This window comes from Diorhabda sublineata, chromosome 3 (assembly GCF_026230105.1).
Source record: "Diorhabda sublineata isolate icDioSubl1.1 chromosome 3, icDioSubl1.1, whole genome shotgun sequence".
Classification (NCBI taxonomy): domain Eukaryota; kingdom Metazoa; phylum Arthropoda; class Insecta; order Coleoptera; family Chrysomelidae; genus Diorhabda; species Diorhabda sublineata.
In genome coordinates, this window is record NC_079476.1 from 31,386,838 (window position 1) to 31,400,999 (window position 14,162).

Below are 14,162 nucleotides of genomic sequence, written 5' to 3' on the forward strand. Positions count from 1 at the left end.
GAAACTAGATGAAGCAATCAAAGAAAAACAGTCAGAATTGTCAAATCGGAAAGGTTCAGTCTTCCACAATGATAATGCAAGGCCTCACACATCTTTGGCGACTCGTGGGAAACTATTGGACCTTGGCTGGGAAGTGATCCCTCATACAGCACTGATCTGGCACCATCTGATTATCATTTAATCATTTATATCGAAGTTTGCAGAATTCTTTGAATGGTCAAGCTTTCACAAATGACGATGACCTTCAATCGCATCTGATTCAGTTTTGTGTTGATAAGGACAAGAAATTTTATGAGTGCGGAATCATTAAGCTGAAAGAAAGATGACAAAAGGTCATGGAGTAAAATGGAAAATATATAATTGATTAAAAACCATTCTCTGTTTTATACTACTACCTAATTTAATGAAGGGAATTCTTTCCTATAGTGGTCAGGTAGTAAATTATTTGCGAAATGTGTGAAACCTTCTAATTTGGGAAGATTATTTCAGAATTACATTGAAAATTTATTTTTTTTTTTTTCATAATTTGTTCTACGTTAAAATATTCATTAGAATCAAATTTTGTTGGCAAATTTTAGTGATCATCTTATTCCTAGTGACGCCTAGTGAATACACTTGTATTATAAATAACATTTAATTTTGAAAATTGAAGTAACAAAAAAAATGATTGATATATTAGAATTGCGGTTGTTGATATAATAAATAATAAATATAATAAATAACTTAAAACGTTCATATTTTTTAGAGTCGAGATGAACCATTACGTCTATCATTAATGATTGAGGCAAAATCTCCAATGATTCTTTTACCCGTTAGCTCCAAATCATCAAATTTAATAGTGTTCGATTTAGGACAGCTCATTGTAACAAACTGTTTCAAATTATCTGGAGATAAAGATACCATTAGTTTGGTTTCACAAGATTCTGACAGAAAGTGTCTGTTGGACGTTATGTCAATAAATTTGGAAAATACGGATGTATACATGGCAGTTAAAACTACCCAACGCAGTCCGGAAAAGCGATTGAAGTCTAGCTGTTTCAATTTAGGAAATAGTAGAATTACAAAGAATGGTAAGGGTTTCATATTGATCTTGTATTTGTTTATATAATCTAAGCCATTGAGTATGTAATCAAATTACATTACTAACATGTTCTTCATATCAAAATAGTCTTGCCATTTATGACTTGACTCATTCATTTTTGTTTACCACGTGTAGACATTTTTACATTTCTTATTTCTCCGTTATTTAATGATATTAATGTGATAGTATATACTCCAAAAGTTGACCATATATTTTTTGAAGAGACCATTGTCTCTTGACCATTTACTGAAACAGAAAATAATTCAAAATTCAAAAATTCAATAATTCGAACTTATTTTTCAACAATATCAGATAATTTAAAATTTCTCTCTGGAATGCAGTTTTCCTCATCTTTGCTTTTAATGATTCTGTTCCTCATTTCTATGTTTAAAAAATATAATTTTTTTCAGCTAACTTATAGATATTTTTATTTATTTGGTTGGTTGGTGGTTTTCTCCACTAATTGTCCATTTTTTTTTATTTATATATTCATCATTATATCTTTCATTTCAATAATTTCTTGGTTCAGTTATTGTTTTGTATTAGAAAGTAAGTTACCAAAACGAGTTTTATTTATATTTATTGTTTTAAAAGATATACATTCTTTTAACGAGGGTGGCATGTTTTGACATAACAATTTCCTATTCAAAATTATTTAATTTTTAAAATCTTTGCACGATTGTAACCCAGACAAAGATGCAACCTCTTGTGTGTAAATTGACTTGCTCCTGATGGGAATTATTAGGATCTGTTAGTCATCTGGTTCGGTGATACAAAGCGTTAGCTACCTAACTTAAGGATTATTATATTCATTAAGATTCAGGATACACGATCCTAATGGGGACCCACATCATAGTTAATTGACTCCAAGTGTTCCTTAGTGTGTTCCATTAACGTATCAATTTACGTACTTTATTTTATATCAATATGACTCTAACTATCACATATATAATTATTTGTAGCCTCTTGTACAATAATATTTTAGTATTTAAACGCAGTCAGTAAACATATACGAGGTCTTTAATAGTCCGGTAGTCGTCGAGTATGATCGTCGGATTATTGAAACCAACTTCAACCACTTATTTCATTGTTGAATAAATAGTTTATTCCAAAGTAATTTTAATGTTTTAATACAAAGAATATGGTCAACTATCATTGGTTAGCCCTAAGATACAATACAAGGTGACAGTATAAATTACTTTGGGTATAGCATTAACTTATAGATATATTGGAAATTTATTAACTTGAAGCTCAAGTATTTTCTCAAATATGTATTTTCATTCTTTATGCGACTTTACATTTAAATCTAACTACTACAATTTACCTTTGTGGCTCAGTAAAAACTTTTTTTTTTCAGGACCTTCTTTGCTTACAAAAAAGTTTCAACTTAAGTTACAAATCGAACAAAATCTTGAAAAGAAGGAAATCCAAATTGTTCCTGATATGAGTATATATGGTCAATTATCAACTTTAGATGCTGCGATTGATTTAAATCAATATAAGTTGATTAGAGGTTTATTGACTCATAACTTAGGTGAAGACACTGAGGAAATAAATCCCTCAGTGCCGCCAAACTTGAGATCTCAAGTAAGCAATATATATGTACATAATGTTGAAAAAGTAATTAACTCCTTTTTTCAAAAACTATTTGGATCTTAATGTTAACCCATTTCTAAAATTTTGTTGAGCTAATGTTATAAATAATTTTCATATTAATAGTTAAAAATTATGACTATAGAAACCCATGTTTAACATAAATAATGTACATTTTATATAAACTATTTTTGCAGGGCGATAGTAGTAGACATTGGACATTGTCGTTTATTAAATTGGATTTACAAAATGTAACTTTGTCACTATCAAAAACACATTATGAAAATTCTCATCTGAGCTGCATTAATTTTATCAAATCCCACCTTACTATAGAAACATTCAGTAATTTTTGCCAAGATATTGATTTAGTATCTAAAGAGATAGTTATTAAAGATACACGCCAAGGAGGCAACCCTAACGAAAAAGTGAATGTATTCACAAATATTCTGCAACCAATAAGTCAACCTACCAACTCAGAACAAGTTCAAGCAGAAATTCATAGTAGAAAAAGACAAAATTTCACAAAAGTTACCATTTTATTTAACAATTTACGATTGATGGCTATTTTCGATTGGTGGGAATCATTTTTGAGTTATATTGGGCAAGATTTCGATAACGGTGTCGATACAGAACAAAAAATTCCAATATCTACCAAAACAGAAGGCGAAGACTCAGAGTTTGAACTGAAACTAAATGTAACAGATTCTGAACTTGTCATAGTGGAAGATTCTTCACATTGGGATACTAATGCTGTCATTTTAAAGGTATGTATTGATACACAACTTTCATATTTATTGCTACAATAAAAAATTGAGATGAAGTACAAAGTATTTTGTGCATTCATCAAAATTTCGCAAACTCAGAACACGTCAGTTGAATACTTTTATTGAAAGATGAATGAAGTTTGGATTGTGATTATTTCCATTTGTAAAATTCAGAACCTAGAATTCATTTAATGTTATTCTATTTATTTTAGAGTACTACTGTCTTAAATTATCACCCTTCAGGGCTATCAAAACCGCTTACTTGTAATCTGAACAACTGTGAGATGTTTTCTTGTATATTGGGATTGGAAGAGGAAACAGCTTTATCTATTATTGACCCAGTTACCCTAAACATAGATATTAATGAAAATGGAATTTTAGAGGTACCTAAGCTTTATATTTCTCACATAAAAACTCTTATGTTATATGAAAGTAATGTGGTCCAGATTGACAAATATAAAATTCCAGCCCCCAAACAAACATTGCACAAAATTACATGGTATGATTAAATATGATCACACCTGTATTTTCAAATATATCAAACATAATTCTGAATGTACATTGTAATTTTAGGTTCAGCTACAATTTTTTATTGTTAGATTGTCTTATCACGACATGCGTATGTTTTTGAAAATATTAAATTCTTTACCGGAACAGATATTTCTCAGTAAAAAAGATAAATCTGGAAAGAAAGCAAGTAAGTCAATACTTGTGTTCCGTCTTCTTTTATGCCTAATTTTTCAAAAATGTTTTCAGATCAAATAGTCTTGTTAACTGGATTAGGATTTAAACTTGAGGATTGTAAGGAAGCTTTAGAAAAATGTGGATATCGACTTGATGATGCTGCACTTTGGTTAACAAATACTAGAAGACCTTATACTAGAGTGTCGTCTAAAAACTCTATACATATTTCTGCTGTTGAGGTATCTATTGATTTGTTTTTTTTTATTAGATCATATATCTAATATGCCTTTGTGATCTCAAAACAATGATGTGAAATTTATAGCACTAAACCTATAGTTTTTACTCCAACAGATGGGAGTGAACGTTGGTTATTTTACATCATCAATGCCTTTTGTTAACTAACTTTTTCAGATATTTTTCCAACATAAATACTATGCAATGAATAATAGGAATTTACTTACATAGAATAATTGATTATCTACATTTATATAATTGTTAGAGAAAGAGCAGAAATGCCTTTTATTGGTGTAGAAAAAGAGTTTTGAAGAAGGAGAAAATCCAAAAAGGAGCACTATTGACGCGTCTTCCCTAGCTGGATCGCTCCCAAAAGATAATTTCAAACAAAAAACAAGCTGCTTCTGGCAACACTGGTGTTAACATGTCATTTGTTTGCCAGAAGTGTTCGAAAAAATCAGGGAAACCAATCGCAGAAGATGAATAATTCTCCACCACAACAATGCGAGCTCTCGCACACCAGTTCAAACGAAAACGTTATAAATATCTGTTTTTTTTTTTTTAATTTAAGTAGTAACCCTCGTAGTTTCTGTGCGAAATGAACATCAATTTACCTACTACTAGAAGTCCTCGCAATTGCAGGTATATGCAAAAAATGCTTCAGTTAAAGGTCTAATCTCCTTGGAACTATTACAATGTGAAAAAAGGGGCACAATAAGTCTTAAGGTTAAAATGTTCTGGGAGACTGTTAAAAAAATTGGGATTCCCTTGGGATAAACGGATGTCCATATATCTAATTTTTTGGTTAATAAAAATTTTATTTTTCAGGTTAAGGCAAACCGCATATCTCTTTGTATTATCGACGATTGCGGAGATTCAGATGTGCCTTTGTTAGAATTATCATTTTCTGATGTACACTTTAATCAGCTATTTCCTGAACTCAATATCAAAGATCCAATATATCCGCAAGGTTATATTAATGGAGATTTAGCCATTGATTATTATAATAGAGTGCTATCAGGATGGGAACCCATATTGGAACCCTGGAGGTAATAATTCTGATTTCATAAATACTTACTTCAATTGAGTAATAATTAAAAATCCTTTATTAAATGTTTATGTTTTTTATTTTGATCAAAATTATTACCAAAACTAAAATATTGGTAGATTTAAGCTTCTATTATTTTTTTAAATTTGCCCTTATTGCTAGGTATAAAAAAATTGAATTGTACCTCTTTCGTAGACACTTTTTTAGATTAACTGTTTCACCTAATAACAATGCTGAGGCCAGATGATTTAATGCAACATATTTATTATCCAATTGCCAAGATTATATCCGTTTTTCTTCTCATGTGTTGTTTGAAGTATGATATATCTAAATAATGTGTTTTTATTATTCTTTCTTCCTAGAGTTATTTATATTTTACTAATCACTTTTCTTTATTTATTATTTATCAGTCGTGAGCTACAAATAATTTAACTAAATATTCCATTTAAGGTGTAAAGCGAATGGAGAACAAACTAATTTCCAAATTCCGCCAAAAAGTCTATTATCGTTGAATGTGGAGTCTGAAGAAATTCTTAATATAAATATAACGTCGACAGTCATGGAACTTTTTGAACAGGTAAAAGTAAATTGGGTGAAGGACTATAATACCATAAACCAGGGAAGGACTGATGACTTATCAGCTAATAATTCTGCTAACTACAGAAGAAGATCTCCATTTGTACCATATGCTTTAAAAAACCTTACAGGAAGCGCATTGCAATTTAGCACTTATGTATCAGAATTGGATGATAATAATTCTAAATTGATTGGCGTGCAGAATGAAAATTGGTTATGTGTTGATCCCGGAGAAACAGTACCGTTCTCTTTTACAGCACGAGGTATAAAATACATACTGTTTTTCTACATGACATTCTATCATGGCAAAATTGAAATTTGTATGATTTTAGATAAAATGAGACATCAGAATTCCCATAAAATGAGAATGCATCAAATAAAAGTGAAAATTGATGGTTGGAACTGCTTAGAACCTGTCACAGTAGATAGGGTGGGAGTATATTTTAGAGATACTTGTGCGGAATTTCATACCAGAGTAAGTTTTCACTATTATACAGGTATATATAATTTCTGTATAGATTTTCTAATTCATGATTTTATGTTATAATTTTATTCCATAAAACTTCATTTTGAAAAAGCTTTGATATGAGATTAAGTAAAGGCTCTTAATTTCACGCCCTTACAATGAAACAGGAATATTGAAAAAATACCAGGGGCTAGTTCTTTGCTAGTGCACGAAAATTACAAAATTTCAAGTTTCTAGAATAAAAAAAAATTTTTTTGTCGCCACATTTTAAGGGTGATATCTCGGAAAAAGGTGTGCTGAGGAAATTTTGTTATATAAAAGACCCATCTTAATTTCTCATGAGCAATGCTGCATTTTGTCACATGAATTTAAAAATTTTTATGTGATGTATAAATTTAAACTGAAATCAATAAAATTATACAGGGCCAATTTAAGTACATCAGTTTAATGAGGGGTACTGTTTTTATTCCACTAGCTGATGTCACCAGTATGTGAAGTCTTCAATTTCAGTTGTCAAAATTTTTTATCACTCACGTTGAAAACATTGTTTAAACTTGACTCATTTTCTGGTAATGTAAAAGTATACAGTTGAACATTGTAAATTATTTTCTTGGGCGTTTATTCAACCAAAGAATTGTATCGGATCTAAAGGACGAGCAAAGGCAGTTTGTATGGCCTTGGCTGCATCACACACCAAAACTTAGTTAAACTGTATGAGTAGTGGGGGAAAGCTGCTTTTACCAATGCGGAAAATAAAAATATAAAGTCTCCCGTTCGTTCTGCTGCTGTCCAAATTTGTGAAAATGTTTATCTTTGTAGTTCCAATCACAAGTACTAGAAACCCTTACCAAATGAGCTTATACGTGGTATCCGCGTGAAAAACATAACATTGGCGTGATAGACTAATTAAATTTTTCGTCATTAACATGAACCGGAAGTTGTGATATAAATCATCTTCGGAAATTTCATAGGCCACAACAAAAACTACATTATAGTCATCAGAAATTTGAGAGTTTTCATTTAACCATAATTCAAGCTCTCCCAAGATCATCACTGCTGGCCTGTACTTTTTCTGCCCCATGATTTTAAGATAATTGTTTAACTGTAACTTAATAGATTGAACTAATCCATTAATTTTAGTCAAGTTCTTCATAATCGATTTAGGTATCAGATGCAGTTCGAATATTTTTTATTTCCTTTTTCGTTACCTCTAGTTGGCTGACAGTCACAATTTTCATTATTGTAATATGTTTCAGTAAAGATAAATCGCAGCAGAACACTGAACGTTTTACTCCTTCTTCAGTCATATGAACTTTTTGTATTGACCAGATATTCTAATTTTTAATAAATTCGAATTTATATTCAGATATAGACTTGTCCCCTAATACATGTTAACTGTATTTTTCTTTTTTCAGGCATCAGAATTACCTCACACACGAATAGTTTTTGATGTAACTTTGGAAGGTTCTGCTAGAAAATTAGTAACTATTCGCTCTGCTTATTTTCTTGTTAATAACCTACCACATAAAGTTGATATAAAATTGGAAAGTAAATTACCAAATGATGAAATTACAAATGCTTTTTGGGTAGCTAGTCAGTTATTTACAGTTGACACTAATGGAACTCTAGCTATTCCATTGTCTCATTCACATTCTCAGATTAATATCAGGCCTGCACAATCTCCACAACATTATACATATTCAGTACCCAGCTTAACTTGGACCCAGATGCCAAATGTGACGGATCGAATCTTTCAATTGGCTACTTGTCATTCTCATAAAGGACAAAATTACAGGTATTCAAAATTGTAGTATTTCTTCGAATGTTTTTCATTCAAAATATTTAGAAGAACAAATGAGGACTATAATTTTCAAATTTGCCACTAAAAAGACTAGTGTAGAGTGAAATGCTACTATTTGGAGCCAACTGATAAAGATAAAATGACGGTTTTTATTGTAAAACTTTTTTTCTAAGTTCTTTTTTTTATTTGAATCAAAGGATCATAATTTTCTCATTATGAGCTCAGTATTTATTGATACCGTTCGAAAAGTAATCTGTAATTCGGATTAATATTTTTTTCTAGATTTTACACAGAGATTGTGAGACAAGGAGTTTTAATATCGAACCGAATGAAATATGAACCAGCACATACAATATATTTATTACCAGCGGTCGCAATTGAAAATTTGTTACCTGTAGATATGCAATATACAATAGCTGAGCAAAATGGTGTTATTAAAGCCGGAGGCAGTACCACCGTTCATCATGTAATTATTTAGTTATTGTCCAAATAATTATCACTTAACAGTTATTGTTGATGATAAGTTTCAGTTCATTTATGTTCTAGGTTGATCCAGATGAGATTGAATTGAAAATAAAATTGGAAAATTTTCGATCTTGTAACAATGTGACTGTTCCAGCGGGATGTAATGCTACATTTACTTGTCGTGTAAAACTTGAAGATACTCAACAAAGAAAGCTGAATTTATTGGTTACAGTTTCAGTTAATAAAGGAGCAAAATTGAAGGTACAACACAGGAATTAGTGATCATAACTTCTATATATTTACTTTTGAGTTAAGGGTATTTCATATTTTCTGTATATTGAAATTGTTTCCTTAGTTTTCAGTATCAGCTTATTATTGGATAATAAACAGAACTGGATTACCATTGGTCTTTCGACAATCTGGTACATCTGTAGTTAGTGCTGGTCAATTTGATGAACACGAGCAAGCTCGTATGATGGAACCGTTAATGTTTAGTTTTTCTGATCAAGAAGCAGGTCTCACTATGAATGCCAGAGTGGGTAAGAGAGTTATTTGGGACGGAACTCCACAAGTGAGCCTTAATTTTAGTTTTCTTTTTTGTTTAATGAGATACTTAAGAATAATTTATTTGTATAATAGTACTTACGCACAAGGCCATTTTTTTTATTACCACACTCTCCAAACCTCTGGTCCCAAAATTTTTGTCAGACAATTATATTTTTTATTTAAGAATACAATTAGTTGTAAACTCCTATTTTTGTCGGAGAAATGGTTGTAAAAAGGGATGCACGAACCCTGTCTAATTTAAAAATATCGATTACTAATAAAATTTTTTTGTACCACTATTAATTTGGTCCAATATTTTTGTCAGAAAATTCAATTTTTTGATTTAAAATATAATTACTTACCACTTCCTATTTTTATTAAAAATGGTTGTAAATAAAAATTTTTCGGGAAATTGACATCTTTAGCGCCTCAACCTGCGCATATGCCCCGTGAAAATTCTCCGACAAGGTTACCATATTTTTTTATTTGTTTTCATGGTTAATTGTAATAAAAGTTGCCGTGTGGTAATACATTTTTTTTCTGCATAAATTTTACATATTTAGAGTGTCCCAAGCGCTAAATAACGAAATATTTTTGTCTGACATGTTTTTCGGTATTTTTATAATAAAAACTATTGAAATTAGTAATGTGGTTATGAATTTTTTCTTGCATTAAATTAACACGTTCGTGACAGCTCTACAGGCAAAACAGTCCTAATGACTATAATACTAAATTCTATGTGAATGTACAATTATGCACTTAATATTGTTCCATATGTGCCGATTGTTTATTGCATGAATGGTCGAAATGAAAAAATATCTGGTGAGAAGAACCTTTGAACAATTGACTGTTGATGTTTTCTGGCTCTTACCTCAAATTAATGTAGGAAACAAATATATCATAGTTGGGGGAGAAATTTTGTAAGCAAGTTTGTCAGATATTGAAATTAGGAAAACTACGCTAATGCATCCTTAATCTGATATTATGGTGTAATACATGAATCTAACTGTAGCCAATTATACGAGTCTTTTACATTCACTAAGTTGCAATTAAACACTATCCGAAAAGTTAGTATAGAGATCGATAAGTAATTACCAGGAAATACAGCTCTACAACCACACAACAGTAACGAGGCTTACGTCGCAAACTACAGAAATATTGAGAAATGAGTAATTAGTAATTGCTAAAACCTCTAATTTTGACATTTCAACGACATTTGTCTCTAAGTCATCCATGATTTCTGGGTCAATATCGGTCTGATATGGTAGAGAATTGAGACAAGCTTGTTCATTACAATGGCAGCAAACTAAAGAGCACTGTAATCCTGCTTTCTTGCGTCCACATCTTGAGCCACAGCGACTTTTGCAGTTACAGAATATAGTATTGAGTAATTAATCTGATGCAGGTGGTAAAATAGTCATGATAGGTTCCATGTATTTGTTACGCATTGTCAAACCCCATTCCTGGGGTTCTAGATCATGCCCTAACCAAGTTTTAATTTGATAAAAAAACTCGATTGAAATGTTGGTGAGCTGCTCCACTCGTTGGTGTATTATTTGATAACTGCACAGGTTTATTCGACTTCGTTGACTTGACTTGTAATGCATAACGGAGATGATCGATACTCTCCACAGAGTTCGGGGCATTATAAACTGCTAATAAGGTTTACATTCCACTCTAAAATAATCTCTGAATCGGACAGTTTTCTCCTTCAAATATTGCAGCAAGTTTATGGATTTTAAATAAGATGTACTTAATTATTTTCTACTTCAAATGCTACTAGTGTAAATGAGAATATAGCTACAATGTAATTATAGTAAGTCCCTTAGTAATTTGTGTTATTGAATTGATAAATGTCAGAATTGTTAAAAATAGGAAAGATTGAATTTCATATAAAAGTTGTATATAATATTATATATAAAATGATAATTATATATTTAGCAATAAATTATAACCTTAGTTTTTGATCTGAACTACCAATTGACCTTAGATAATTCTGAGACCGCGCACTTTACGCCCTCTATCTCAAAAACAGTTCAAGTTATAAAAAAATGTTAAATACAAAAGTTGCAGAGAATTGGATTCTTTACAATATTGGTAATAAACACAAATAGCGTAAAACTCATAGAAAACAAGATATTTGCAAAAAATGTAAAAAAAGCAATTTTTGTGACCTTGTAACTTTAAAACTTGCAAACTATCCAATTATATGTGAATTTTGTTTTTACTGTATTGACAATCAGAATGTTTGAGCAATATTTAGTCATTAGGGCTGTAAATGAATTAGTTTTTTCGCTGATTGGTTTCTTATTTAATTTTTGAGAAATAAGATTGTTATATGTTAATTGAAAAGTTGATATTGATTAAGACAAATAATTTTTACAACATATTTTCAGTGGTGTGCCAATTTTCATGTTCATAAAGGTACTCAATACCGAAAACTCCATGTAACGTTGAGAGATGGACGCCCTGATGTTGTTTTCATCATTGGTTTAGAGGTACGAACTGGAAGAGGGAAATATAGAAATACTAGTATTGTAACTATATCACCAAGATATCAGTTACACAATAGGACATCATATAAACTGTTATTTTCTCAACTTTGTTTTGCAAAAAGTACTCAAGAACAATCGCCTAAGTCATGTTTGAAAGCTATGTCGAATTCACACATGCCTTTTCATTGGCCAAATCTGGAAAAGGAACAACTATTGTGTGTTTCAATTGAAGATGTACCCGACTGTTGTTGGTCCGGAGGACTCAAAATTGATACTAACGATTCCATGCATGTCAATATTAGGTAAATAACTTAGTTTTTTTTTGGTAAATTAGAAGTACCTCCATTAATAAGGCAACCATTTTGAACTACTCTCAAGATGTACAAATTATTTTTTTTTTTTTGAAATGATACGTATTTAAATGTACCTATAAATTTCAACATATATATGAATTTCAATTCTTTATAGATGTAAAATTTTGATATTTACATTCACATGATGCTTCTGTTTTTAGAGATTCTGTTGGAGGTGTGTACTTTCTACGAATGGAAGTAGTTCTGAGAGGTGCAACATTTTTTGTCGTTTTTACCGACGCTGACACACTTCCGCCTCCAATGAGAGTAGACAACTTTTCTGAAGTCTCCATAATGTTTGGGCAAAGTTGTTATATCGATATAATGCATAGTACAGCGAGAGCACACTCTAGCGTTCCATATGCTTGGGATGAGCCAACAAAGTCACATGCTATAAAAATTATAGGTCCGGGAGGGGTTTCTAATACCTACCATATGTCTGCATTGGGACCAGCAGCATCTTTAACTTACGAAAATTTTATATACATAGCGTTTACAGGAACTTTCAAAAAGTAAGTTTTTTATTCTATGTAAAATAATTTTTGGAATAAAACATTCAATTAAATTATACAATGTTTGTAAATTAGTGGCCTCTAATTAGACTAATTTCATCAGTTGTGAGATAACACTCTGTTTCAACAACCAAGAATTCAGAAATGTTGGGTGGGAGTGGAACATTTGAATTTCTCGTAACTACTAGGAGGAAATGGCTTCTCTCCAGCGTCCATTCTAAAACATCTGGGTTAATTTTGCGGAACTCCTTTATATTTTCGTTATTATTATCAAGTGTTCGAGGTTCTTACTTGTTTATATTTTCAACTTTTCCTTCACTTTCGTTCGTAGCGACTACCGGTTGTGCGAGAGCTCTTAATTGGGTCCTTGATAAATTGTCGATTAGACCGCCGCCATCCTCTACGCAATCTCACTCGCTAATACCACTACCATCCGGAGGCTCAATGTAAATCTTATCCACCTGCAGATCACCACTATAGGCAATCTGCATAGACTCTTCCAACATCAAACCACTTCTTAAACAAAAAATATTTACTCAGTAAAGGGTGTATAACATTTAAAAAATAAAACTAAGTGAGTTAACAACACAAAAATCTAATTATTAGCTATAAAAACTATGGAATGTAAAAAATTTTTTCAAAGTCGACAGTAAGAAGTCCTAACGTTGTTTTATGGCAATATGGACGTTTAGATCATATATCCAACTATAATATACTCATTTAAAAGTATAATTTCAAATTATGAGTTTATAGAACAAACTTGAAGCATATTTTATAATACTTACACGAGCTTGAAGGCCATATACAACACAGTAACATAAACACCCCCACTGGTCACAAACATGCGATTTACCAAAACAAACTACGTGTGATATTTTACAAACTAGTTTAAAAGAAAATCTGTAGCGCCATCTCTTGGAAAATATCACAAGTTTACAAGCAGGAGTTGATTTACAGTGGCGGGTTTTTTGTTGCCAAATGCCAACGCCAATCCTTTCAGGGTTGATTTTAAAAATTTTCATATCCATGAGACACCTCAAATGACCTCAATTGAATTGATACAATTTACTGGAAAGTAGAGAAATTTAATTATTTCCATCTACAGCATTGAATAATATTCAGTTTTAAAATAAAAATATTGTTTTAGATCAAGAACTGTATACGATCCTAACGACATGGAAAATCAAGAATTAGTCCTAGATGTAGTCAAGAATTCTCGAGTTATATTATCTCGAAAAAGATTAAGTGAACGCTCTCAATTATGGAGGATGACATCTGAAGGTTATTTAGAGCATGAGGGTAGTAGTCCTCCGTTACACCCCGGCCAAACTAGAAATCTAGAAAATATTCTTGTATTAGACATAGAAAATACTGCTCCTCAACCAAATACCTATTTACGGTTGATGTTAAGACGAGTGGATCCAAGAAGACAATCAACGCAAAAATGGAGGTTTACGGAAGATGGTAGATTACGTTGTGATCATTATAATATGTGTGTTCAAGCCATGGATGGCTCTTATGGATTACGAGAAGGTATATCATGT

General features: G+C 31.2%; 1 protein-coding gene across 1 annotated transcript in view; it reads left to right on the forward strand.

Annotated features, from left to right (window-relative positions):
• LOC130441635 (intermembrane lipid transfer protein Vps13D) overlaps positions 1–14,162 on the forward strand; it is a 40,191-nt gene that overhangs the window by 18,092 nt on the left and 7,937 nt on the right. Inside the window, exons 17-32 of the mRNA XM_056775399.1 lie at positions 746–1,070; positions 2,439–2,668; positions 2,872–3,438; positions 3,651–3,821; positions 4,012–4,135; positions 4,195–4,361; positions 5,185–5,405; positions 5,855–6,243; positions 6,313–6,455; positions 7,862–8,241; positions 8,530–8,713; positions 8,794–8,973; positions 9,068–9,283; positions 11,655–12,055; positions 12,268–12,618; positions 13,766–14,151. Coding sequence (XP_056631377.1) covers positions 746–1,070; positions 2,439–2,668; positions 2,872–3,438; positions 3,651–3,821; positions 4,012–4,135; positions 4,195–4,361; positions 5,185–5,405; positions 5,855–6,243; positions 6,313–6,455; positions 7,862–8,241; positions 8,530–8,713; positions 8,794–8,973; positions 9,068–9,283; positions 11,655–12,055; positions 12,268–12,618; positions 13,766–14,151 — 4,435 coding nt within the window. The remainder of the gene's footprint in view (positions 1–745; positions 1,071–2,438; positions 2,669–2,871; positions 3,439–3,650; positions 3,822–4,011; positions 4,136–4,194; positions 4,362–5,184; positions 5,406–5,854; positions 6,244–6,312; positions 6,456–7,861; positions 8,242–8,529; positions 8,714–8,793; positions 8,974–9,067; positions 9,284–11,654; positions 12,056–12,267; positions 12,619–13,765; positions 14,152–14,162) is intronic.